Source organism: Stigmatopora nigra, chromosome 19, assembly GCF_051989575.1.
Source record: "Stigmatopora nigra isolate UIUO_SnigA chromosome 19, RoL_Snig_1.1, whole genome shotgun sequence".
Taxonomy (NCBI): domain Eukaryota; kingdom Metazoa; phylum Chordata; class Actinopteri; order Syngnathiformes; family Syngnathidae; genus Stigmatopora; species Stigmatopora nigra.
Window position 1 is genome coordinate 7,362,620 of NC_135526.1, and position 27,706 is coordinate 7,390,325.

General features: G+C 38.2%; 1 protein-coding gene and 1 long non-coding RNA gene across 4 annotated transcripts in view; one reads left to right on the plus strand and one right to left on the minus strand.

Moving 5' to 3' along the window:
• Positions 1-286: 286 nt before the first annotated feature.
• On the plus strand, positions 287-24,458 carry gabrg2 (gamma-aminobutyric acid type A receptor subunit gamma2). Of its 3 annotated transcripts, XM_077740315.1 has the most exons (12): positions 292-433; positions 528-751; positions 839-1,067; positions 5,248-5,387; positions 7,054-7,121; positions 8,188-8,408; positions 8,898-8,980; positions 9,839-9,976; positions 15,577-15,729; positions 17,039-17,244; positions 18,373-18,396; positions 21,014-24,458. In XM_077740315.1, exons 3-12 carry the CDS (start codon positions 946-948, stop codon positions 21,293-21,295), a joined length of 1,437 nt encoding a protein of 478 aa, XP_077596441.1. In that variant the 5' UTR covers positions 292-433; positions 528-751; positions 839-945; the 3' UTR covers positions 21,296-24,458. The 3 variants fall into 3 exon arrangements, with proteins under 3 accessions (XP_077596443.1, XP_077596441.1, XP_077596442.1); XM_077740316.1 differs by having other exon boundaries at positions 294-433; positions 528-1,067; positions 21,017-24,458; XM_077740317.1 differs by lacking the exon at positions 18,373-18,396 and having other exon boundaries at positions 287-433; positions 528-1,067; positions 21,017-24,458.
• The window catches only part of LOC144212450 (uncharacterized), an 85,744-nt gene continuing 81,055 nt past the window's right edge, over positions 23,018-27,706 (minus strand). Inside the window, exon 3 of the long non-coding RNA XR_013329770.1 lies at positions 23,018-23,367. This is a non-coding gene — a long non-coding RNA (uncharacterized LOC144212450). The remainder of the gene's footprint in view (positions 23,368-27,706) is intronic.

Below are 27,706 nucleotides of genomic sequence, written 5' to 3' on the forward strand. Positions count from 1 at the left end.
ATTCTGTCTGTCTGTCTATTTATCCTGATCATCTTTGTCTCTCTTACTCCCTTTCTCACAGAACAGAAATAAATGGACAAATATGAAGCAATAAAATGATCAAGCAATGCCCCAATTAGCAATTTAGTCGTCAATTAACCTTACATGTATGTCTTCGGAAACGTAAAAAAACTAACATAAGAGAAGCATGACACTAGTTTAAAAGGAGAGCGAGGGAGAGAGAGAACTCTCCATGGTCCTGATCGTGAATGAATTGAGCGTCATATGAACTGGCCATGGTTCTGAGAATCGTTTTTGCGATTCCCACACATATATAGATATAAACAGCATTTGTATAACATAACTATTGGGATATACAATTGTGTCTCTTGGAAGTTTTGATGCAGTCCGAATTAAATTATCAGCAGGACCACAATTTGTCCAAGGGCTGCAGGTTTGTCATACTTGTACAATTGGAATTGAGGGGGAATAATACATGACTATAGGTTTATATGAGAACTTCTTTATTATATTATCATTTCTTTTAGAATGCCACTAGAGCTTTGGAGCGATTGTGTGTGTGTGAGATGAAAACGCGCGTGTGTTGATCCCCGCTGCAGCAACGTGCCTCGGCTCCTCTTCCCAGCCCCGCAGCCTTCTTCTCAATCTGCATTCACACCGAGACTGCTTTTGCATCCCACTCGGTGTCGAATTCAAGGGCCCTGGTCGACTGTATCGCAACGCAGAGGGGAGATTTATACATTTGCTTCGGGTAGGGCATTTTAAAATCATTTCGACTCCCCTTTTTTTGAGCAAAGAAAGGCTTCTCCTTGTTTGTTTTGGACGATCTCTTGCTTAGCGGGGCTTCTCGTGTGGAAGAAGAAAAAAAAACACTGCGTGATGCATCGTGGGCTGGGAAGCCACTAAACAAGACTGGCATCTGCACCAGGCGAGGAGAGGGAAAAGATGGTGAGGATGACAACGGCTTCATCAAATTTAGCCGTTAAAAGCTCCGCCATGAGGAAGCCTTCTTCCATCACCTGTAAACTCTTCCTCTGGCTCTTCATCGCCGTCAATCTCCCCACCAGGTAAGGGACTTCACCCCTGACAATGTTCCTCTTACTGTAAGCTAGCGTTAGCCTCAGTTAGCCGACGATGCTAGACTAAATTTAGCCAAATGTCACATCGCGATTTTCCTATGTGCTTATTTAACGTCACTCGTAATGCACCCACGCACCGTTCAAAATGTTTGACGTATGTGCGAATCGGTGTAGATTTAAAACGCGCAAAGAATGAGATGAGACCACCACGAGCGTCATCATATTTTAGGGTCGTTTTTTTTCTTCTTCTTCCATGATTCGAGGCTGTTAAAATAGCACAGGCGAGCTAAAGTGATGGTACATACTATAGTCTACACTAAGCCGTTTGTAAGGATCAAGTGTATTTATAAGTCAAAAAGCCTCACGGCTCTTGCGTGTATACAGAATTGCGTGGTGACAGCTAAAGGAGGGAAAAGACTGAGGATGTTCTTTGCAATAAAAGTCTTTCAATTTCAAAATGGCAGACGGTTACAGGAGAAGTCTAAAGGCACCACACATATGCGCATATTATGGCATGTTATGGCTGAATTGGTCGCTTTAAAATCACTAGAACATTTATGATCATCCTTGTAATGAACAATGCTGTAGCGGATTGTGGGGCGTGTGTTTGGTACTGATGAGAGATGAGGATCAGGATGGGAGAAAAAAAATGGAGGCATATTCTCAGGTCACATAATTAGGCACTACTCAGACTATACACAAGCTTTAACCAAAAAAAATGGGCTTTTGCTCAATGATTTGGTCCAAGATGACAGTAATTTCATTCCTCATAAGAACTAATGACATAATTTACTGCAGTGTATATTCAGATTTAGTTTTGTATTCATAAATACAGTGCAGTATTTCCCCAATTATGGCTGAAGGCAATCCAAATAGCTGATTAATTCAATGCCATTGACGGTGGAGGATGTCCATTCATTTGCTCGTTATTTGATCTCAGCCCTTCAGTGTTCAAATGGATTTTTTTCTCGGTTGTCATTAATGGCACTGAAATGCTATCATTACATGCTATCTAACAACCCTCCCATTTCACCATCAATACTTGCTTTGAGCCTAACCTGTCATCTAGGTGTTATGTGTCATTAACATCTGGATACTGAAACACTATTTTGGCTTTGGACAAATTTGTAGTTGTATTTTGCTGATGTAACCGTGTTGAAGGTAACCGTGCATACTAGCATATAATAATGGAATCATCACATTTTCTGCAATAGAAGACAATGAATAGCTAGGTACATTTTCTGGGGCAGTCATTATGTCTAGTGATTGTCCCAGTTAATTGGAGTGATTAACCGCTGTTATCTAATCAGACGACATATATGTTTTTGTCATTAGTAGCGTTGAAAAACTGAATGTGGGATTTACTGCGGAAGAAACTTACATAAGACAACTTTCTCAAGGCCTCGGGCCTGCTTTCAGTAATAGTGCATACTACTTTGTGACTCATTGGCAGTTACTATGTGCTCTGATTTCTAAATGCATCACTCAACATGAAACTACACAATGGACATGCCTCAGGAAGAATTGTTTCACAACAATGTGGTCACAGTACAATTTTGGAAGACTGACCATACAGAAATTCAAGGCCTCTAAATTTTCCACCATACAGAGCGATGTGATTATCCATGAAAATGTGTTTAAAATGCCACCAATACCTCAGATTTGTTGGCATTAGAATAATTATGTATGGTTGTTTTGGAACCAAGGGAAACTGGAAAAATGTTTTAACACCCTGAACTTATACAATATAGACTTTAAAATCAGTAGTTGTATTTCTCAACCAGAAATATTACCACCATAATATCATATCATGAAATTAAAATGTTTACAAATTTGCAGAACTTTTCACTTAACGTTCTCCTCGACAATAAGTATTTCACTTTCAGATGGTATTACAAAACATTGAAAAATGCTGGTGAAATGTGTTATTTTGATACAAAGCTTTCTATATCAAGTAGATCGTGTCAAGACGGACAATTTTGAACAGGATGTCTTCATAATGATTGAATGTCTATTTTTCCCCTCACAATGTGGGTGTCGACTTCTCAATGTTTAGCATTAGACAATAAGAAAAAAATAGGGAGAAGGCAGCCAATTTTACTTCTATTTTAGAGATCTGTTGCATTCATCACCAAGTTATTGAGGTCAGAGTCATTTCAGGTCTGAGGGTCAAAGGTGGCTGTGGCAATGATGACCGGCGTGTGCTCACCCCAGTTGGCATGGCGATAAAGTCAAAGTGCGACAAGATGAGGCGACTGCATGTGACACGCTGTTTTCTCACTTGTGTCAGTATCTGCTGTCTCAGTGATATGTAATCTAAATAAAATAAATGTTAAAAATCAAAGTAATGGAGAATGTTAATGTGCTGTTTGTGGGTTATGTTTGTTCAAGTGCAGTTTGTGACTTCAACGTCACACTAGTGATATAGTAATTACTTTTACATTTTTCAATGCTCTTGCTTTGGATACAGACATACCTAAATAAGGGTCAGTTAATTTCACGTGACCTGGTTTAAGTTAAATCCATTAATAGCTTGGCTTTCTCAGCCAGGGGTCAGATCAAAATATATTAGCACTGACACACTTAAGGGATCTCGTCGTCTACTTGTGCACATTCACACAAGTTGATTTTGGTTTTGCAAAGTCACATTAGATTAGGATTGTGATTTTTGCTTGTCACTAAAAAGTGACTAATGCCATTGTGTAGGAGGGTCGTGGTCACAACGTGACATTCAAAGCGGGGGTTGTTTTGTTACGCGAGCGTAGAACTAATTTCATGTTGAGCAATGATAAGCACAAAGGTTCATTTGAGTTTGGTCCATTTATTGGCCTTGTTGCCAATGCTTCTTTTTATATCACAGTGAGGACTGCATAAATGGATTGCTAATGGAATAAGCAGACTAGGTGATCATTATATATGATTTAATACTTTTTCTGATGCTAAACATTACATTTTATATGGAATTAGCACTTTGTAGATTAAATTGTAGAATGTAAAGAATGAGATGGATGGAATGCTTTGAAAAAGAAAAATATGTGCATGCATATGCATGAAAAACAAATTTTGGCTCAGGTATCTCAGAGGATCTTCAGGTACTCAATTAGCAGGCAAGACCACAGATCTACTTGTGGTGCTGAACACATGGTACTCGTTTGATGTACTTGTGTACATTTGGGGCTTTTCCATGAAAACATGCAATGGAATCTCTAAACTTGAGGAGCTGCACCACTTTATCTGGCACAATTTTGAACTGGATTAACACTGTTTGAAAACATGCACCATTAAATATGTACAAATATGAGTGCAGTAGTTTGCCATTTTTTGGGCATCAGAGTAATATATGCATCTATGAATTACCAAGCAAGAATCAGAAAATGATAATTTAAAATGGCACATACAAGTCCATTATTTTACATAAACAAACTGACTAAATATCCTACAAAGAGACTAGATTAAATTACACTTCAAACATTTTTCCACTATTATTTCTTTTACTAATTATTTTAAAATGTATTGTGGATTTTTAGCAATTGGTCAAGAACATGTTTTTATTTATTTCTACCCTAGTATACACATATAAATCCTAATCTAGGCTGCTTGACCATTCGTCTATTCAAGTGAGCTAAACATTTTCAAGAGTGGGCACCTTTGTAATATAATTAAGATTTAATGTCTTGGCCCAGTTGTCCAAGTGGAAATGGATGGGACATGATTGCTCTTAAGGCAATCCCAAGAAAAGTGCAGGTCAAACTGTTATTCCTGGCTCTCAGCCTGTGAACATGAGAATCCTATCAGATCTCTTTCTCCATCCATACTTGATGATTTTATGCTGGGGCCTTCCTTCTTCTCACTGCCCATAAGGCCTTGCTAAAAGGAAGCTCAGAGCTTGTAGAAGATTGTCTTTGTGTACAGCTTCTGGAGGTATAAGACCTGTGCACTATACTAAAATTATATTTTTTATCTTTGGATGATTTTTTTTTCTTTTAATATAACCACATACTTTGTAACTATTTGTTGTTTGCGTGCATTCATGTTATTTTTACATCATACCTGTCCATACAAGGACATCTGAGATGAGATTACCTTTTTATTCAATGAAATAAACTGTTCGTCAAGAAGCCTTCAAAGCATCTTTTTGATATGACAAATATTTTTCTCATCATTACAGCTCCTTTCAAACGGATGACGATGACGAGGTAACTAACAAGACATGGGTGCTAACCCCAAAGGTGTACGAGAGTGATGTCACACACATCCTCAATGGTCTACTAGATGGATATGACAACAAACTGAGGCCTGATATTGGAGGTAAGAGCTGATTTTTCTTAGTTTTTACTTTTTCCTATACATAGGTGCACATATTTCATCTTGTTATCCAAATGGGTCAGAGTATTGACTACACTGGCCTTTAGGAATCCTTGGAGGCATGTCCTAAAAAAATAGCTGCACAAGCAAATCACGATTATATATCAATGATTACTCAATCAAAACAATCTTAGACTTCTTAAAAAATACATACATCTATGGGTTGTACGTTTAACACACCACTGATTGACAAACTGTAGATTTGTCCTTCTACAAGTGTGCCATGTTGCTTTCATTTTTTGAAATGGCTTCAGTCAGCATCCTAATAACTTTGCCATAAAAATAGTTCACCTGGCTGATTTTATGACACCTATGTAGACTACCCTAAAAGATTTGTTTGATACACTCTTGAGTATGATTAGGTTTCAAGAAGTGTCATTAATCTTAATTCTTGAGACTTTCAAGGTTTTTGTGCTTTAAAATGAAGAGCATGTCATCTGCTTTGAGTGGTTGCTTCGGCCCTCAGCGACACATACGCTGCTACGCATGATTTGCTTTGTGGCCAGCATAACCAAGTGTCTTCAAAAAGGTTTTTGATCTCCCTCTCACATATTTTTCTGTCAAAATTCCACAGTGGGGAGAAGGAGGTATAATTAGCCTGCTATACAGTCAAATGAAGCACTAACCCGCGAATCACTTAACCAGCCAAATATTTTCTCAACCAAACATACAGTGCATCATGATAGGGTGAATTCATTTTTAAATCCCTAATTGCAGGAGTCTTCTTTGGAAGTATGTTGTCCTTTTTCTTTTCTTTTTACAGCTTTGTTAGGTTTACAGAATATTTATATTTCTTTGCTTTGTGATTTAAAGCATATTTGTGTGTCTAAACAACCAATTAAATGAATAGATTGTATCATAATTGTGATTGTAAAAACTAAATACAACCCTAAAATGCTTTTTTTTTTTTTTTAAATAGCCCTGTTTTTACATAAGAGCTCTATGGTCATGGTGCAAATTGTAACAATAATTATTTTGACGGATATTTTAATCACAACTATGAATCATAATTAATCATCATGAATATATTGGCGACGCAGTCAGCATGTTGACTCCCAGTGAATACACTGTTGAAAATGGAAATTACCAAAATAGCTGGTGGATTAAAATAGGGCCCTTAGTTTCCGTGATCATGCATAATGTTTCGCACTCGCGTGTCATGTGACGCACTTGCTATGGCCTGGGATGCCCGTGAGTGAAATAAAAAATAGATGCAAACCCTCAACACTCGATATATCCTACATGTTGTCCTAGAAGGCAGTTGATGTCTCAACCTGAACCTTCTTAGATGTCAGGTTTAGCCACTCGTACAAATTCGATAGCAACATATGGCAATGCTGACTCACATCAGGTGATGCAATATGGACATCAATTTGACACTAACGTGTCTTGGTTTGTCATGTCTGACGTGCTTACAAATCGACTGGCTGTTTGTGTCCATGTGTCTCACTTGCCTGAACATAAGGTATCAGAGTGTACTGTCAATTTGAAATACACTCGTATTTAAAAGACTATATTAAATAATATAATTATGCGTTTCATTTTTTAGATAGGTAATTATATTAAAAATGTGTGTATAATGTCATTATAATTTTGCTTCCTCTTTCAGTTAAACCCACAGTGATACACACCGACATGTTTGTCAACAGCATTGGCCCAGTGAATGCTATCAATATGGTAAGTAACTCAGAATGTGCTCTTAATGTCATTACTGTGATTGAACGGCCTAATCTCTTGTTTAGGAAATATATCAATAGCTAAATGAGTTTGACCTGCCTCCACTTTGAAAGGACAAAATGTAATAATGATGTGGTGATTTTAGTCTCTGTGCAACTGGCAGTTAGTCAACAAGTTGGTCCAGCTCACCTTAGCATCACAGTTGATTGGCTTTCCTAGGTTTTTTAATACATTTTTTTTTCTGGCAGTGGGGGCTTAGTTTTCATATGAAAAGTCAGCATAATGCTTGAATAACAGGATATGTGTAGTCATGAAAAACAGGGTTAGAAACATTATGCAAATGTTAAATAGTTTTTCAGGGCCTTCTTTACAAAACTCTACAAAGAAAGGGAACTACTGGGGTCAGACATTGAAAATACATCCCACTAGCATATAATCCAGCATCATTTTAGAGTCATTTCCATTAATTGGTGAAAGATATTTTTTATGTTTTTATTTTACGCCTCAAGTCTTATGAGTTGCTATTTAAGGTGGTCTGCAACAAACTAGAAATGCACTCTAGATATCCTGCTGTTCACATCTAGGAAAAACACTGGTGAAAGTCATAGTGAGATATAGATTTGGATAGACTGTGCTAGAACTTGCCATTTTTGTTCACACCAGGGATTCTGCCTGTGTGTGAGGGCACTGAGCTGACACAAAAGGTTGATGGATTGCCTCACATTCAGATGAAATTTGCCACAGGTTTTTGTTCACACTGTATCATAACAAATGTGGGAGCTTTGTAGGTACCGTGAAGTGTGACAGATAGACAGATGGCACAGGGGCACACATCTATGCACGCTCATAGTTTCATAGTCTTAATTATGGTAATAATGGGAATTAATGGAAACATGGCAAAGACAAATACTATCGAAGGATGAGCGTGGCAAGGATTAGGGAAAGGGCTGTTTGCACAGCTTCCAAATGGAATTATCCCATTCAGTTAATTACAATGTTCTTGAAACATTGATCATTGTCCACAGTATACTATCACATCATTTAAGTATTGCTTTCTTCTTGGCAGGAATACACCATCGACATATTCTTTGCCCAGACTTGGTACGACAGAAGGCTAAAATTCAACAGTACGATGAAGGTTTTGCGTCTCAACAGCAACATGGTCGGAAAAATCTGGATCCCAGATACTTTTTTCCGTAACTCAAAGAAGGCTGACGCTCATTGGATCACCACACCCAATCGCATGCTTCGAATTTGGAATGACGGGCGAATCCTCTACACGCTCAGGTAAGATGTTAGGGTTTGCTGTTTTTTTTTTTAGAAACTGTATCATCTGTACTTTTGATATGGATCGAACATACTGTACGGTTGCTTTTCTCAAACAAGCAGAAAATGCTTTATACCAACACCACAAAAATAAAGAAAGTAAAGTCTGTTGGCCTTAATAGAGTTGTAGTTCTTCTATGCAGGACACTGACTTTTTACTTCATCAATTTGGAGTAAGTTGTAGTGCAAGGGCTAGTTAATTAGGATGACCGCTATGCTATACCCGACAATGATACATGATAATGCATCTACGCGGATGGGCAAAGCCACTAAAGGTCATTCCCTCATTAAAGATAAATTAAATGACTTTAATGACTTCAAATTCCCTCAAGTGTGAAGAGTTGTGAGAGGGAAGAGTGTGCTGCACTGAAGATAATTTGATTTACATAAACAACACTAATTTGTATATACACACACAAGACATTCTAAGTTATTGTTGTGTCGCTGCAGGTTGACGATTGATGCTGAATGCCAGCTGAAACTAAACAACTTCCCTATGGATGAGCACTCGTGTCCCTTGGAGTTTTCAAGCTGTAAGTAAGGCAATACCATAGACTACTTGCTGGACTTCGTTTCCATGACGTTTCCTGAATACTCAGGAAGAGTAGAAAAAAGGATCAAATCATGCCAACGAAGTCATTGTGGCTTTAAGGAAAGGAGTACCAGGGAAATGCGTTGTAAATAGCTCCAAAAGCAGTAAGAAAAGAGAAACCTGCGTATGGCTATATAACAGAGTGGAGTGATATAGAACTGGATGGAGCCTGTGTATGTTTGAAATAAGTTACCTCATAGTTTTAGCCTAGTCCTGACAAAAATAAGGCAAGATGACAAAAACTAGATTTTTTTTCCTATCCGTGGTATAGATAAACAGATTTGACAACTCCAAAAGTAATAAGTTCCTACTAGTAGCTTCTAAGAGTACTGTGAATCAATCATTATTGCCAGCTTAGGAGGAGACCTCCTGGCGGCACATCCACTCATCTCACAGCATCACGACAGTCCCGAGAGCACTTAACTCACAATGTTATTCAGTTAAGTTTAGATTGAGGAAAGTCTATATGCTGTACTGATGCCACAAGCCTGAAGATAACTCCTGATATAAATCCTAATTAAATTATACTGGCAATAAATGTTATTGGCATTCAAAGAGAAAATTCCAACAAACAGGACTCTTATGTAATGAGCTTTTTTGATTGCTGTGTTCTTGCGGACTTTCCAGTAATAAGTCAGATCACAAGTGCATTAGCTTTATATTGAATCTATAGATGGGGCTCCTACAAAGGGATGACATTTTGTTGTTGCTTTTTTGTTTTCCTGTATGTGTGCTGTTCTTACACGCCTTAGCTAATCCTTTGCTTCTTGCCCTCATCCTCGTCTCTTTCCCCACACAGATGGCTACCCCAGAGAAGAGATTGTGTACAAGTGGAAGAGGAGCTCAGTGGAAGTTGGAGACATTCGCTCCTGGAGGCTTTACCAGTTTTCTTTCGTAGGCCTGAGGAACACCTCAGAGATTGTCAGGACCGTCTCTGGTAAGATTACTTTCTCAGTGAACCTTCTTCCAAATATCTGCTCTCATTTTGTGACGTAAAATTAGTTAACATGAACGGCATGTGTAATCAATACACAATTGCATTCTTAATCTAAGAGTTATGAGCTTGGAAAAACAAATAATTGTGCAATTCAAAGTTGTAGTTTTAATCAAAGCATTCCCAAGCAATATAATGAAAAGGCAATCTGTGTAGGTGGTTTAAATGCAATGAAGACTTGGTAGCACGCCTCTCTCATCTGGTTTATTATTTCCGCCGACAGCCAGACCACCATCTGCTCTGTTGTCAGCGCAGAGAACCTTGACTGCGGTTGAGAGACCTCTTGTCTCATTTTGCAGTCACTTTGGGTTTCTGACCTGCTGCCAGTTGGGCGGGCACAACATCTGGCTCAATGAGCAGTCTGTTAAGAGCAACTGTGGTCACGAAGTACATCCTATGCACTTGGCAGGTGCTTCCAAATTTATACTAAAATGAATTGTTTATGGACAGAACAAAAATCTCAGTGCGGATGCAGGGGCTCCTGGGAGGGTTTAATACAAGGGTAAGTTCAGCGTTTGAAGATTATTCCTATTCAGGTCCTTCACTGTGTTTAAAAGGTTCAGGTAAGGCAATTTAAAATAACGTTAATCCTCACAGACAAGCTGTCAGCTGAACCGGCTTCAGCCAGGGGATGTTATTCCGTCTCATTGTGAGAGCTACCTGACTGAAATCAGATTAGGTCTTAAAAACAAAAAGATTTAAAAAGAAAAAAAAATTATATATAAGATTTCATGATAAAATAGAGGCTAGGGTGGGTCTATATGCCATCTGCTGCTTTTGATGTAGCTTCTAATAAAGGCGGCATCTGTTTGTATTGTGTTCCTCACTTGCTTTTCTCAGCCTGTCCTAAGGCTTGGTCTCTCAACTTGTCACTTTGCATCAAGACTGCCTGCAAACGTATACCTGCATTTTGTAACGCACACTTGCTCTCACAATCTCTGGCTCACAAGGGAAAATTAGGTGAAAATGATAGAGCATCCAGAATGAACACCACATAATAATAAAACGTAATTCGTGCAGTCAGTAGCAGAATTTAATATCTAAATATTTTACTGCAGTAACCAAATTCCTACCAATACAGTGTTAAAACTATATTCATAAAGCTTCACTATTATAGCTCTATTCTTCAAAAGCAGAGTCTAAAATATTAAAACGAAAGCAAAAGCCAATCCCATGTCCAAAGATTGCTAAGATACTGCCTACAGTGCGCTATAAGATGGTGAGGTCAGGAAGGATTTCATAAAAGTTATTTATAACACAGTTATATTATTATTTCACTAGTCTGATCCACCTAGAAATTTCACCATGAGTGCGAGTCCTAGTTCCAGCACAAATTAGCTGGGGAAAAAACATCTTAGATGTCCAGAAGGCATTTCCATCCAAGCATAAAGGCTAGCTCTGTAATTTCCTCACTGATTGTCTGGTTCAGTAACTTCTCTTTGTCAAGAAAATCCCAAATCCGCATAGGTATCCATAGTACAATTACCCATTTGTGTGTGGATGAGTTTACGGGTTCATGCAATTATGCATGTTTTCTATTTGTTTGATTGTTTTGTATGGGAACCTATTCTTGGATTGACCTTCCAAATGCCATGCCGTGCAGCTCTGCTGCCTGTGTTTGTCTGCCTGTGTGATTCAGCTAGAGTGGAGAAAGCCCCAAGACACATCAGTGGCCCTGGCCCGATTACGGAGCGCCACAGTTTACAGATGATTTGTTGATGGCGCAAATCTGGGGGGTGTGCCTTGCACTTAAAACGAACAGGCTCGAGAAAACAAGCAAACAATAACTTCCATAATAATGGAAAGAAAATGCATTCCATCTTATAGAATGACCACGTGAATCAAATTAATTCACTTTAAAACACACGCAGTTAGAACAATTGGGAGTAAAGGTTTCCATGAAAGTGAGTAAGATCTCATTTGTTTAATTTGGGATGTTCATACATGAGGAAAATATAACTCTAGACATAAGATTGTTTGTAATGGTTAGATAGCCTGCCCTGAAGTAGCAAAAAAGTAGAATTCCGTAACCAATCAAAAAGTTTAAAAATTAGACGCTGAGCTGACACATAACACTCGGTGTTGATTTCCTAGCAATGGAATGCAGTCTATAAAATAAGTAAATGAATGTGAATATGTGCTGCAGCCCTTTAATCAGATGGCAACCCAGTGTTTATTAAGTGAAAGGAGGTTAAAGAGTGCCGAAACAATCCATTAGCCACAGTAAGATGCTACTCCTATTATAGCAACTCACTCTTAATCTCTTCCTCCAGTCATCCACCTCCAGCTCTCACTTGCTCTCACTTACTCTCGCTCTCTCTCTCTCCCTGTGCGACACTTCTGATGGGCAGGATAAATGTTATGACTCAGCAAGAAGCCTCCTTTTTGTCAAGTTAAATACCAATTTACTCTGCACGCCATTGCCTCAATACGCATCCCCCTACCTTTGCTTGCCCGCTGCAGTATTCATCTCATAGTAAATCTGATTGACAACAAGCATGGTTTCTTGTAGGCCATATCAAAATCTTTATTCCTGGAATGTATGCGAAATGGTTTTTGGGATGGATATTTGAATGAGTGAATGTTTTGGCTTGACTTTCGGGAAATAATGATCATTTGTGCACATTTGCAGTGCATCTTGTATTTTTGACTTTTTAAAATCCCAATTTACCTTCGAGCCAGTAATATGCCCATGCCTGCCACAGCTCAAGCCTCAATCTTCTCAAACTCATGTGCAATATTTTATTGATATACACATGCACCATTTGGAGCTGGAAAAGATGGATTTCTAAAATTGCACACCAATGCTCCTGTTTACCTTTCCTTGGCAGAACTGCAGTTTACCTCAGATGGATAAACTAGGACACATACATTCCCTCCGAAAATGAAAATTAACTTGCGAATGGGAAGTATTAATGTTGTTTTCGGTAGAGATGCTGGTGGGCTTGATAGAGGTCATTGAGTACAGGGAAGCCATAATATTTGCTAAAAAACAAAAACAGGCTAACAGAGCCGTATATATTTTGCTTCCACGTCAATTTCAACATTTTTAAATACTATGTATTTCATTATCTGCTTTAATGTTCTCCTAATCCACACTTGCTCATGGAACCTTTCAGGCATATAGAATCGGGGTGTTTTTTCTGTCATTTGTTCAATACATTTTAGCCAAAGCAATAATCACGTCTCCATAACAGGGTCTTATACGCTATCTTCCCAAAGCTTTTGATGGAGAGTGACATGTTTTATCTCGGCATATGCAAATGAGTTTCACAGATAAAATAGAGGGGTGTTAGTGTTTATTTCGGTGCAGAATAAATTGGAATTCAGTTTAAAGTCTGTGAATGTCAGACTGTGTTTAAGAGGATTTACCTGCCTTTGGATTTTATCTGTAGAGCTCTGTCAGATTCTCTTCGGCAACATTTTATTAATACTTTGCCTCTGCAATTGTTGGACTTAATGAAAATGCACATTACAACAAAATGCCTTGCAAGAATCAAGACAATGAGCCATGTCTTTTATAAGGACAAAGATTCAAGTGACATTTGGGCCTTCATAACTTCCTTTCATTCTACCTATTCATCCATGCATGTTTTTAGTAGCTATTACAAATGAAAATATGTTCTGTTGTGTAATTGTGAGAAATGAGGTCAGTGGATGTTGTACTAACAGTGAAAATGGGATTGAGATGAGGTGCGATATCAAGAGAGAGAAGGAGGTTGAGCATTGAATTAAAGAATGTGCTTTTAAGCTTATATAACTGGTTTGAATCATGCTTTTGCTCAGTGTGCGAAAAATAAGTGATGAACCCATATTTAGACAAGAGCTCAAACTAAAACAAAACAGACAGGACTAAATGGAAATACTGTTCATGTTTATGGTGGGCTTTTGTATAATAATGACAAGCATATAAATAGCCAGAGCATCCTGCAGGGCTCTAATGTTGCAACATGATAACCAGTTCATCGGTGGAACAGCACTGTTCGTGTCACCAAAAATGATGAGATTGCATTCTTGCTAAGTACCATTGACCCTGGCAAGTAGCCATGGTGTAACCCTAGTCATTAACAAGCTTCCTGTCTTTCAGTCAAACCCACACATTAGCATACGCTGTCACCTTTTATATCCACAAGCGGTGAAAGAATGGCCTGTCAGCAGCCTTGCACTGAATGGCCAGCATGAGCCTCAGGTCCATGTCTACACCCATTTACAACCCATCTGCCAGCAGTACATAACGATATAATAGTCACATGTGACTGTTATCTTGTAATCTGGTCAACAATACTGAATTGGCCTACCAAGTTTCATTCTGTCTATGTCCTTGTTGGTTTTTCAACACTATTGTTTTCCCACTACCTATCTAGTGAAATGAAATGTCTTGTCACACACCCAGGCTGATACAGTTACAGCAGTTTGCTATGGTGGAGGGCAAAGGTCAATAACACCCCACAAAATGTCCTCAAGGCAAGTGCTATAACCTGTAATGAAACTGATGAATGGATGGAGACCAGCATATGATCCTAGTTTGACTAGTGTTGTGAAGACCATTTGCATTAAAAGGAGTATTTGTGCTGCTGGCAAAGTAACAATATATGTATAAACCACTTGAAAATTATCTTGATTTAAAGGTTATTGCTAATTACATGGTAATGCAATTCAAACAGTGCTCTGTCAGACCCACGAGTCCTTTGTCACTGACAAATCATATGCCACAACGAAACCTGCGTCAGCGGAAAACACATATGGTGGAATGAACAGCTATGGCCTTGACATAAGGGCTATTGCATTTGTTTATCCACTGACACTTTTAAATAGTTGGATAACAGTGGTGCATGCTGGGATTGATCGCCTAGACTTGGTCCCTGTCCAGATGCTACAAGAACTCACTGGCGCTGCTCGCAACAAAATAATAAACACGGACAGTCTCGTCTTTCTCTCTATGTCGCTCATTAGCGTGAGCGCGAAAACACACAGATGCCGGCTGTTTCGCAATAAACTGTGGTGCGCCCTTTCTCATGAGCAAAATTATTAGCCAGCTGTTCGTACCCCAGTTGCAGCCGGTCTTTCAGAAACACCGGCAGCCATTGAACCTATCAACACACATACGCACTTACACACAAATTCACACAATTGAATGAGACAGAGTAAGCTATTGCCCTGCAGGTTACAAGCCATAGTACGAGGCCAGTGGAGGTTTTTGACACTGTTAACAGTTTGATGTTAATCAATTAGCAGACAAGCGACTCAGCTGGCGTCCGACAGTGAGCCGCTATTTAACTAAGACAGCCCAAAAGATACAGACAGCTTGGAGGTCAAATAAAGTTGAGAGAAGCCTTTGCAAGAATACACTGTCAAAAGTAAAGTGGAGGGTTCTTCACGGGTGGTATATTTTAAATCTAACACCCCAAACTTATATAAACCAGTTTATTTCATACTAAAAATCTCAGGAGCAGTATAGTACATCTCAGCAATCCACAAATGTTGCCTATACTTCCAACATGTATGAACTGTAATCTGAGGCAATTTGTGCAATTCTTTTCTAGGCGACTACGTGGTGCTGACGGTTTTCTTTGACCTGAGCAGGAGAATGGGCTACTTTACCATCCAGACCTACATCCCGTGCACTCTTATTGTTGTCCTGTCTTGGGTCTCATTCTGGATCAACAAGGATGCAGTACCAGCTAGGACGTCCTTAGGTGAGCTTGTTGTATATCTACATTTTAAATGCTGGCAGTACAAATTCAAAGTATCTGTAAATGGATTCAAGCCCACCTCATATTGAATAGGAGACTAGGCAACCTCTCATCTTCCTTCCTACGCCTCCTTTTCCCACCGAGACAGCCACACTACTCAGAAATGTAGTTCATCTTGATTAAAAGACCCAATCCAAGCACGTGTTTTCACACATGGCTTAATGATGCAGTCATTATGCGGTACAGCATCAAAGATGGCAGAATGCAGCATCAGCACAATAATAATAATAATAATAATAATAATAATAATAATAATAAATGCTGCTGTAAGTTCGAGCAGCACATAGGAAAAAGGACATGCAACTACAACGAGAGCAACAGTATAAATATGTACAAAACATGTCAGGGTTTTGAACTTCCTTCACCTGCATTGGACAACCTTGGGTACTAATATGATTTTTTCTAGCTTTCTCTTTGTCAGCTTTCTTTTTGGATCCAGAAAGGCTGAAAATCTTGACCTCAAATGTATTTGATCTGATATCTATGACAGTGAAATACTTGAGGGCTATCAGCAGGAAAATATTGTGATATATATAGATATATAGTAATTATTGAATTTAAAAACCAGATAATATCTCTGAGAAATGTAATAGAAGACTGAATTTAAGAACCATTTGTGGACTCCTATTCAATAATATTTTTATACTGTTCTGCGGGCTACAATTAGCCCTTGGTTTGCACACCCCTATTGTATCTAAACTTGAATCTCCCGAGAAAGAAACCATCTCTCTCTTGCTGTCATCAATGTTTTGTCTACCATCAATCTCTAAAAGTAGATCGCTTTCTGAATCGTCGGCGTATTTCAAAATGATTTCGAATCCTTGCTAAAATTAAACTAAGAAAAGAATAAGGACATTTTCTCTTTGAAAGATTATACTATGGGCAGTGCAAGCAGCCAGGTGGTTAAAGAGTGGATTAAAGCACATGACATAATTCTTAATCCTTCAATGCCACCCAGAAATAAACCAATTCATTCACAATGCAGACAATTCACACCAAATATAGACTTGCACAGTCGGACAATGAAAGTATCCCTATTTAGTGAAAATAAATGTGGCATCTTTGTTGGTATTCAGGGGGTATTCTGGTAGTGCCACATCATCAACACAATTCAATTTGCAGCATAAATAGCTGTCTGCCCATCAAAATTCTAAGAAAAGTCCAGCTGCCATTAAATGACCAGACAATGAAATGATCTGAATGAATGAGAATATTTAAAGCCTGTTGTATTTATTTCTGTATTTCTTACTAGGTATCACCACCGTGCTGACCATGACAACACTGAGTACCATAGCTAGGAAATCGCTTCCTAAAGTGTCCTACGTGACAGCCATGGACCTATTTGTGTCCGTGTGCTTCATCTTCGTCTTTGCTGCGCTAATAGAGTACGGCACGTTGCACTACTTTGTCAGCAATAGAAAGCCCAGTGCCAAAAAGGACAGGAAGAAGAAAAACCCGGTAAGTGTCCTTCTAAATACATGTATATTTTAAAAAAAATTAACCTGTTCAAGTCTCTATGTTGTATCAATTTAGAACAAAGTTGGCCGGTACCGCAGTAAATGTACCTTTTGTTCATTATATGCAACCGACACAGAAAATCCAAGTATTTCTTTTCTAAGACCATATTTGAGATCAAATAAACCAATATCAACTATCCACCATTAATTAATTAAAGTCAGAGGCTGTATACATACACACCAACACTTTAATTTACCGGCCCAATTGAGTTGTACTTTTAAAAAAAATCTTATACTGTTTTATACCTGGTATTTAATCAAGATTTTGTCAAAATTTTGTACCCACTGTAGATTAAGGTTTAACATTCTCATTGTCAATACCCCGGAAGTATTACATTCAAGTTAATCCATTGAAAAAAAAAGAAAAAATAGCTTAGTATCCCTAAGGGAGCATCTTTGCGATCACTGTCACCTCAACTTAGTGAGTGAGGCCTTAAGCTCAGACCATCACCTAATCCTCCACACATCTGTTACAGTTGTAATTTAGACCCATGTCACATGTCAGGGCGCTGGCTACAGCCTAGCCTCGAATTCATCAAGAGATCAGCAGCTTGGCTAAAGAGTCAGTAAAAGCCAACCAAATAGTATTTGGTTCTGTACAGTGAGGAAATAAATACAAATTGTTAAATGGCTTAATGTCCTGCATACACAAACTCTTGGTGGCATTCATTGCCCATTTACAGCTCTTGCGATCGATGTTTCGGTAATACATTAAATTATTCGACAACCAGAGCAATACACGACAGTACTAATGCACAGTATCTGGTCAGCCAGAAATCCCAGTGGGCCATGCTGATATTACCACTGACACTGGTCGCTCATTTAATTTAACACAGAAAATAAGTGCGTATGATCCACCAAACATTTCTTCATGTGTCACCATACTATGTCCGTCCCTCGACAGTATCTCTTTTCCATTCTGACTGGTGCCAAATATGTTATTTCCATGCATTATATTGTCGTTTATCTTTTCTTTTGAATTCTGGTTATTGATGTTACGTTTTCTTTTTTCTGATGTTTATTATGTTAATCAAATCCTTACATTCTTTGTTTCCTGTCTGGACAAAAGCTACTCCGGCTATTTTCCTCCAAGGTATATTGCCTGTGTCTAACTGCATGCTTCTGCTGCATTTTTGGCTCCTTGAGCACATAGCTTTTCTGTCTGTTTCACAGCGAAATATGCATCCATCAGTTCCCTCTTTATCTTACCGGCATTTTTATTATGCATCTGACACATCCTCATTGGATGAACAGGTTTCTCCCAAAAAAATAAAAAAATAAAAGGTATTCTCTGCTGTGCACAGTGCGGAGGCAGCCAGCCAGACAAACTTAAGCACTTAAAAAAAAAAAAAATTCTAATGAGCATCCCACTGAACCTGTACTCAATGGAACAATACGCCAAGGTCCAGCTTGGACTGCTTCTGGCTTCCTCTGTCCTGTCTCACTCGTTTTCAAGGCAGTGCGCGGCTGCAAAGCTTCCCTCTTATTTCCCCACACCTCTCCTCCTGCCAGTGAAACTTTACCTCTGTGTTTGTTGGGCTTCTCAACCTGACACTTCCTACAGAGTCAGCAGAGCCTTAACAGACTGAAATAGACAACCCCCACTGTTTGAGTCTAATTAGATGTGTTTTAATATATCAGGTAAGACACAAGAGGGAATCCAATGTAGAAGGGGACAAGCACTAATACAAGTTATTACATACACTATATGGACAGTGATAATAGAATGTATCTAAGGCCAAATGTATATCCTTCAAGACTTTACCTGATGCCTGAGGCCCCCAATTGAAACATCTGGGCATGTGAAGTGATCTTTGAGGGTAGCTTGGGTACCTTACAAATAAGTGCAGTTCTTCATCTCTGCTATGTGTCAGGTTGTGTTTTTTTCACAAGTTGAAGATTGTCAACGTAGATTGAGCAAAAAAATTAGCACTTTTTACTTTGGCTCAGCTAGTTTCACGAGGAAAGTGCGTTACAGTGATCACATTACAGCTCAGATCCATATTTTCCGCTCCTAAACTGAAACAAGGTTAACTGTAATTCTCCCACCCAAGGCAGACCTTCCCCCTCAGCCCAAATGGCAAAATTCTCCCTATTCTGCACACATTTTGGATTTGCAGATTTCAAATTAGATAGCTTTAGTCAGTTTAAGCTATTAATTCCCGTTCATCCGTAATCATGTTCCAGCATGAACTCGCAAATGCTCGTCTAGATTAAAAAATGACCACAGACAGTCAGGAAATTTTTATTTACCAAAGGGCAGACCAGACAGTTGTTTAGTTTTTAGTCTACTAAAAACTATGTCCATATAGTGTACAAGTCTGCTCTTTTTATGGGAGTTCTCATGATTATTATTCTTTACAGTTCTGTCAAGACCAGTGGAAATATAGGTATCATTTTTAATGACCATATACAAAATACTTATACTTTGCAATCTGTGAGGTTGTCTACTCTTCAGTCAGTTAAAGTTGCCTAAGACCACTGTGTTTCCGTTGTTATTTATTTATGTTTTGTTTGTTTGTTTGTTTTTTTGCTAACACCAACCCAGCCTGGTGTGAGCGGGACTCCTTCTGCTTAAGCTTCCACTCATTGCGCTGCCTCCAGTATAAAAAAGATCCCCTTTGAGAACTGAAACATATCCTTCTCCCTTCAATCCCCTCATTAACTCAACATATTGTCTGTTCTTTCAGACCCCCAAAAAATAGAAAGTGCTGAAAGCAACCCGTATGTTATCCGTGTGGGGGTAATGTGTCATTTTCAAAAGGGACACTGGGGTTGTGCGCAATTGTTGGGCTAAATGAGGCTGTAGGGAATGAACTGTTGAGTCAAGTTGAAGTATTCTAAGCTTGTCTAGGGACGCATGCAGATAGAAAACATGTTCCATGGACAAGCAATCATTCTTACGTTGTTGTTGTATAGGGTAAACATAAGTAAAATGTTATCAGTAATGTGTTTTAAGATATTCTGGAAAGGATAATTATGATAACATTATTTTCCAAATGTTTTTCCCCTAGTTTCATCAGTAGAAAGCATCGACAACAACAAAAGCCGCAATGCAAAATTTCCATTGAACATTTGATATGCTCGACACGTCGAGTCTTCTAAAAGACAGATTTGACAACAGTTTATCAACAAGGTCGAGCTTCCAATGCTGGCGAAGCATTTAATCTGCCAAGCAGTGAGAATCCTTATTCATTCAAGAGAAGTTGACATGACTGTTAAGATAAAAAGTGGACTAAAACAGTATATCGAACACTGTTGCATATTGTTTCCATCTCAACAGACAGTCATGACACTTTTCTCCCACCATATTTTCTCACAGGTTCGAGTAGTATTAGCAATACTTTGAGAAAAGTACTTGCTGATCTAAGTGCATAGGAAGAGAATAATATAGTTGATTCCAAAATATATTCCCTCCCTCATAGGGTTGCCCATACAATGTAAGTTGATGTATTGTCTCCAAAAACTGACTAATAGTCACTAGAGTAGGCTCAGTCTCTAACAACAACAGGGGGGTGGTTATTGCTGTTTTGGTTTGTTCTTTGCATTAAATGCCTAATTATTCACAGAAGATACTAATTTCTTTTTGCAAACAAAGTGGCAGCTCAAATACAAACACACCCACCCCACCAAAAGTCCCATAGGTCTCAAGAAGGCATCGAAAACGACGCCATTTGCCACACACTAACTCTTGGCTTCCTGTCCATAAGCAGACACCAACGGTGGACATCCGTCCACGCTCGGCCACAGCCATCCAGATGAACAACGCCACGCACATGCAGGAGCGCGATGAGGAATACGGCTACGAGTGTCTGGACGGGAAAGACTGTACGAGTTTCTTCTGCTGCTTTGAGGACTGCCGCTCTGGGGCGTGGCGGCACGGCCGCTTGCACATTCGCATTGCCAAAATTGACTCGTACGCACGTATCGGCTTCCCCACCGCTTTTGGTCTCTTCAACCTCGTCTACTGGGTCTCCTATCTCTATCTCTAGGAGTGCGCAACAAGCCTTATCATGCGCTCTTTTTAAGTTGTATGGGACATTTCGTCAAGAGGGACGATGCTGCCATTGTTTTTATTTGAGCATTTCCCTTATTTTCCTTCATGATTGGATCGGATTCATTGGTTTACGTGCACCAGATCTGTCGCGAATCCTGTAGCATTACACATAAGCGAGAAACAATGATTCAACTATTCTTTTCCATGATCATCTGTTCACTGTGCCAACTCCTTTGTTTTTTACTTTTTTGTGGACCATTTTTGGGGTTCTCCCCACTAAAAGTAGTAGTATTTAGACTACCAAGGTTTTTCTGGATTATGAAATGTTTCAAGGTCAATTATTGGCTTTTGTGTGCAAGCCAAATTTTCCTAAACCAGTGGTGTTCATCATGTGCGCTCTATCAAAGAACAAAATCAACATAGGGTAAGCTACCACTATAGAGGTCAAACACTAACATATGTTATTAGGGATATACATATGACGAAATTTCAAATGGGGCAACAAATCAATTTTATAAGTTCAGAATCCTGTGATTTTTCTAAACTCTTGTTTGAAAGACATTGTATTACTGAGAAACCATTGCCGAGGTCAGTGCACATGAAGCTCACCATTGCATGGTTGACATGTTGCATTCTTTGACAGCAAAGTCGTTAAAACATAACGATGAAGCCAAGCATGTTGTTTCAAGACAGGATCACTTAATCATCTGCCAAATTCTTAATACTTATTGTTTCCCCTGTCATTTTCTATAACCCATATTCTACTAAGCAGAATAATGCTGCCCTAAGCCATTGTGCTGTATAGTTGTCTAGGTCCTGCAGTTGACATGTTTTCCACTTCCTTTGACTGTATTGTAGCATACTTCATTTTTCCACAGCTGCTCCAATGGAAAATCTTTCTCCACAACCAATTAATCTATTCTGATTCATCCCTAATTCATAAGGTTTATTTTGGCTGATGAGATGGCCCTAACTAACAGTATCATTTTTATATGTGGAGACAAAAGTTATGACAACATTCATGGACAACTGTACAGATACTGTAAATATGTTACCATGGCATAGTGTGTTTATATTTATTGCATGCACCTTTCAAGGTCAGAAAAAAATGACATGCATTTCTTTTGGTGGCTACTACTAGGTATCATTCGGGGTTTAATTACACACAATTTGGGGGAAAAAGAAACTATCTTTATATCTCAGTGGAAACATCATCTGTTAAAAGCCAGCAAGCATTTCCATAATGTAGTTTCTGTATGCAAGAAATGACAAGGAAATATACTTTATATGTCTATGTGAGCTTGTCCTTCACTGCTTGACAAAAATCACAAGAAAAAACCTTGTAACTAGTCAGCATTCCAAAGTGGATGTCAGTGCAAATACAGAAAGAATATTCGTGAATCTCACATCTAAAGATCACACAAAACAAAGCTTCTTTTTTTTAAGAACAGCTGTGTAAGCCTTAGTTGAGCATCTCTGTGCATTTTATCCGAAAGTCACGAATGTTCGTTTCCTCTCTTTGCTTTGAATGGTGTTGTGTTAAAGAGGGCACAATGAAAGCTTTGTAAATGTTGTGTAATATAAAAACATACTATAGACACGGGTGTGGAAAAAAGCCGGGATCAATACTCTCACAAAAAAAAAAGTATAAATCACAGTGTAAATCACATTCCGATGTACATAAATTATGGAAAGAAAAAAAAACCTTGGGATTCTCTTTGAAAAAGGATCTATATAAATATATATTTTGTAATTTCTGCTCTTCACATTAAATCAAAATACTGTATATTTGACTTATTTAATGGCTTAGCATAATCCAAGGGTAAAAGGGTATTTATTATTTATAGTATTTATTTCATGGAAATAAGAGGTAATTTATGTTCAAAGTATTAAAAAAAATAATAATGCACTCATAAAGGGTGCATTTTTTTCCGTAAGTATGTTAACAGAGCGCAAGCTTACCTTTTCTTGTGTTCTTTCTATGTTGTAGTCAATGTTCTCACACAGGTCTGTCCAATTGTATGTTCAAATGTGACCTGGATTTGACGGAGCTTCAGCATATTGTGACTGGAGAGACAAAAAAAAAGAAAAAAAGATTAAAAAAAAGAAAAAAACATTCAAGAAAATCTAGTCATTTTCATTTATTTGAATTATTATTATTAGGCATTGGCCAATCTCCTTTCCCATTATCAGCAAGTTCCAGTTTTTATTAATTCCTCTTGGCCCACACACAATTGATAACACAGAATGTAATTGCAGAAAGTTGTATTACAATTTCATGAGGGTTTGTAGTATTGTTCCAGATAAAACATTAATTTCCCCAATCTAGAATAGAGCAATCTATATGTCACCATTCCTATTTTCCCAACTCCTAAAATGTCTTATTCCGCCAATATGGTGTCAACTTTGTTGTATTTTATCACGACTTAAACCGCGTAGTATCATTTTTACATGAATTGATCAAATGGAGAGATCCAACTGCTCTTTGTCAGTATATTATTTTTTGTTTTGTACTTACAATGAAAAAACAATGACTTGCCCAAGTCACACACACAGCACCATTAAGGTACACGACTTATTTTTATCTGTACATGTGTGTTTGTGGGGTGGGTTAAAACCAAAATGAAAACAGAACCATGCACTGCAACTATTCTAGTATTCATATTTTCCAACTGCAACCATTAATCTGTAACCTACAATGGTATGGATTTAAAAAAAACTGATATTTATTGCATATTCTACATTACATAGTTATAGCTTATTCATCAAATGTAAAGACGTGAGGATTGCAATGAAGTTTGTGCATGTTGAGTGTTTACTTTCACTTCATGAAATAGGAGCAACTCAATTTCTTTTTGTATCTTAACTGCATTTACTTTCTCATTCTTTTTTAGGAGCAAAAAATACACCACCCAATATATATTTTTTGTGTTATGTTGGAAAAATATATATATAAAAAAGAACCAAATCATTCTTTGGAATTTCAGACAAATTAGATCAAATTTTCCGGCATACATTAGTTGTTTGATTCCCATGAAATTCCTAAGTTGTATGTACAAAAAAAAAGGGAGCCCGGTGTCTGCATAGCATCCAAATGTACTTTTCGTAAGGGAATTGCACATAGCTGTGAAATTTTTCAATAAAATTGTTGCATTTAACACTGTGTATTGAAGTCATTCCAGTTGAAATCTACCAGTTGCATGAAAGTACTTTAGGCCATGGAAATATAAATTGGTACATGGATTAACTCAATTTGGTTAAGTTGTCAAAATAGTAGTATCTATACCATTTAATCACAGTCAACTTAAAGCATATGAAAAAAGTGACCCTTTTATTTTCATCTGAAACCCAAGTCAATGTCATGTAAAAATGTTGATGTACGTGTTTAGAATAAATTCGCTGTACAAACTTATAACTAACTGCACTGAAATCTCCACCTCAGTCCATCAATACATGACAAGTTTCATTAGAGCTGACATTTATTAACAGTTTGAACCGTCGACTTGATGACGCACATGTTCAAATGTCACCCGTAAAATAATTTGACCTTCCTCAGATATGAAGGATGGTGCACGTGTTGTTTACAACTTAAATTAATATTCTTGCTGTATGAATTCAAGCGTAAACAGCTTCTTCATAATCCGCTGTGGCTCAGTAACACTTAAGGTCTAGGTTGCTTAGTTCTTCTTTTAGCCAAAGACGCGACATGAACACGGATTAATTACCGCGGCTTAAAAGTCAAGAAGCACCAATAAGCAATCGCTCCCGGCCGTTGATGAATAGGATGCTTATTGCACTGGGGCCACTGTGCTAGTACATAAACACGATGCAAAACATGGTACATTAGCATCCTCCCCTAGAGTCTCGCAAGAGGCCTAAACATTGCTCGAATGACCATAATCCTTAACATACCCTCGCCTTAAAAATCAATGAAGAACAATACAGTGACCTGTATTTATACTCTTAATATGCAGCATGTCCCCCTGAGAATGCAGTACAATGTGTGCTCAGTATATGTTCAATTTATAACGCATTATGTCCAAAAAAGATTTAACCACCAAATGTATCTTTTCCCATACCCTCCATTTGAAGTCAATTTTGCATATGCACTCATTTTCAATAGAATTTGAATTTATTTATTTTTTATAAACCATTTAAAATAGCTTGAACTAGTGATACATTTTGACGGCTCATATATGCAGATTAGAATCATCTATTAGCATTTTGAGTTGTATAGAGATAATATATATACTATATTGTCCAGTCACTCCCAGGTGTTGTCATTGCCAAATGCTGTTAACACATACTTTTTTTTAATATTGCACTCCAACATGAGCTGGCAGTGAATACAATAACAATAGCACTTTCAATAGTTTCTTCTATGTACACCAAGTAAAAAGCTCAATTATTTGGTTCATTTCTAAGTCAAGGTACCAAAGTAAGAAACAGATAAAAGTCATTACCATGCAGCATATGTAAATAACATGATGGTGAACCTTCTGGCTGATGAACCCCCGCCCCCACCCCCAGGGAGTAGGGGCAGCTGCCAATGAAGCTATGTGGTTATTACACAATACATTTGCACGTGCACATTCACCATGCAGTGTGGCTTCAAAGCCATTCATCAGCAGTGGAACATGCTCTAAGTAAGTCAAGCATTTATTATACATAATTACTGCACGTGGCTCCCTTTTTCTTTTTAACCTCTTTTTGAGCCTTTCATCACAAAAATAACCCACGTTGTGTCACAACAATGATATAAAAGATGACATTGTTATGAAAAAAAAAGGAAATGTTAACTCTCAAGTGCCATTCCAGCCTTTGATTTTTCGTAGCAGAACTGCAAGATTGCCACTTGTAAAGGCATTTTTCTCTCCAGCATCAATTTGAGGAGCAACATCAGGTTTCTCCAATAAGGATGTGTTGCATACTACTACCAAAATTACTACCACTACAACCACTGTCATGAGGCCACTGCTACCAAAACTACTACTACTACCACTACTACTACCACTACAACCACTGTCATGAGGCCACTGCTACCAAAACTACTACTACTACCACTACTACTACCACTACAACCACTGTCATGAGGCCACTGCTACCAAAACTACTACTACTACCACTACTACCACTGTCATGAGGCCACTGCTACCAAAACTACTACTACTACTACCACTACTACTACCACTACTACCACTGTCATGAGGCCACTGTTACCAAAACTACTACTACTACCACTGTCATGAGGCCACTGCTACCTAAACTGCAACTACCACTACTACCACACACTACTAAAACTATAGGAACCAGTAATTTAGTACACTTTTTACAAAATCTTTCAACAGTACATCATAGATGAATGGCTCACTTGCCTGGACCAATTTTCCCTAGGCCTTCAGGTATGTGTCACAGATGTAGATTGCTTTGAACACAGTTGACTAATTAAGATTTTTTCCACCCCATTTCCCCTGACCGATGAAAGCAACCAAACATTCATTCTGCCATCATATAAATATGATGGACATTTTTTTACAATAAGAAAGGCAAATTATCTACAGCAATTTTTTGCAGGAGATGACATCGGTGAAGAATAGATGTCGTTAAAACTCAGTAAAAAGACATTAAAGTAAAATATAGTGGTCTTTATGGCTGCCAGCGGACCTGTCAGATGTCATTTACGCTTTGCTACAGTGATTACTTTGGAAAGATTGGTTGCCGTGAGGCAAGGGGAAAAAAGTTTTTTAACGACCCCTTAGGGAATCACGGATGTCTGCAATGCATTTTATTTTTTGCATGGGGTATTAGCATGCACGAGAAAGGGGGAAAAAAACGATTTTAATCTCTCAAAGATTTGCTTCTTCACGGTGAAATTAGTGGACGCTTTGGGTGATTCCACAGATTAGTCAGATGTGATAAGAAGCATTCTTTATTTAGAAAGTGCTTTGCATCTAAAAAAAAATCCAGATGACGCAAGTGTTCATGATAATGCGAGTTATTGAGCCAATGAGTGTCCGCCATTTATCTTATTTAGACTGTCATGAGCCATCATGGGTTGGGCAAGTGGTACATTTATATGCACGGTTGCATTTGATGGACATAAACTTTAAACTGCACCACTTGCCTCATTGCTTCCAGCACAATAGGGACACTCATCAATCCAAATTGCTGGAACTTGATGTTCCCTTAGAGATCTTTAAACACTGAGCCAATCATTCAAACACTTGAACTGATCATTATCTGAAGTAACTTTTATTTTAAGTGAAAATTCAATGTAAATAATGTAATAGGATTTTTGACTTGACTGTAGTCTGTCACTAACTTTGTTATATTGATATATTGTCCGACTCCCGGAGTATCCATCTACGTGCAAACACTTGAGGGGTGTTAGTTTACGAGCTACTTT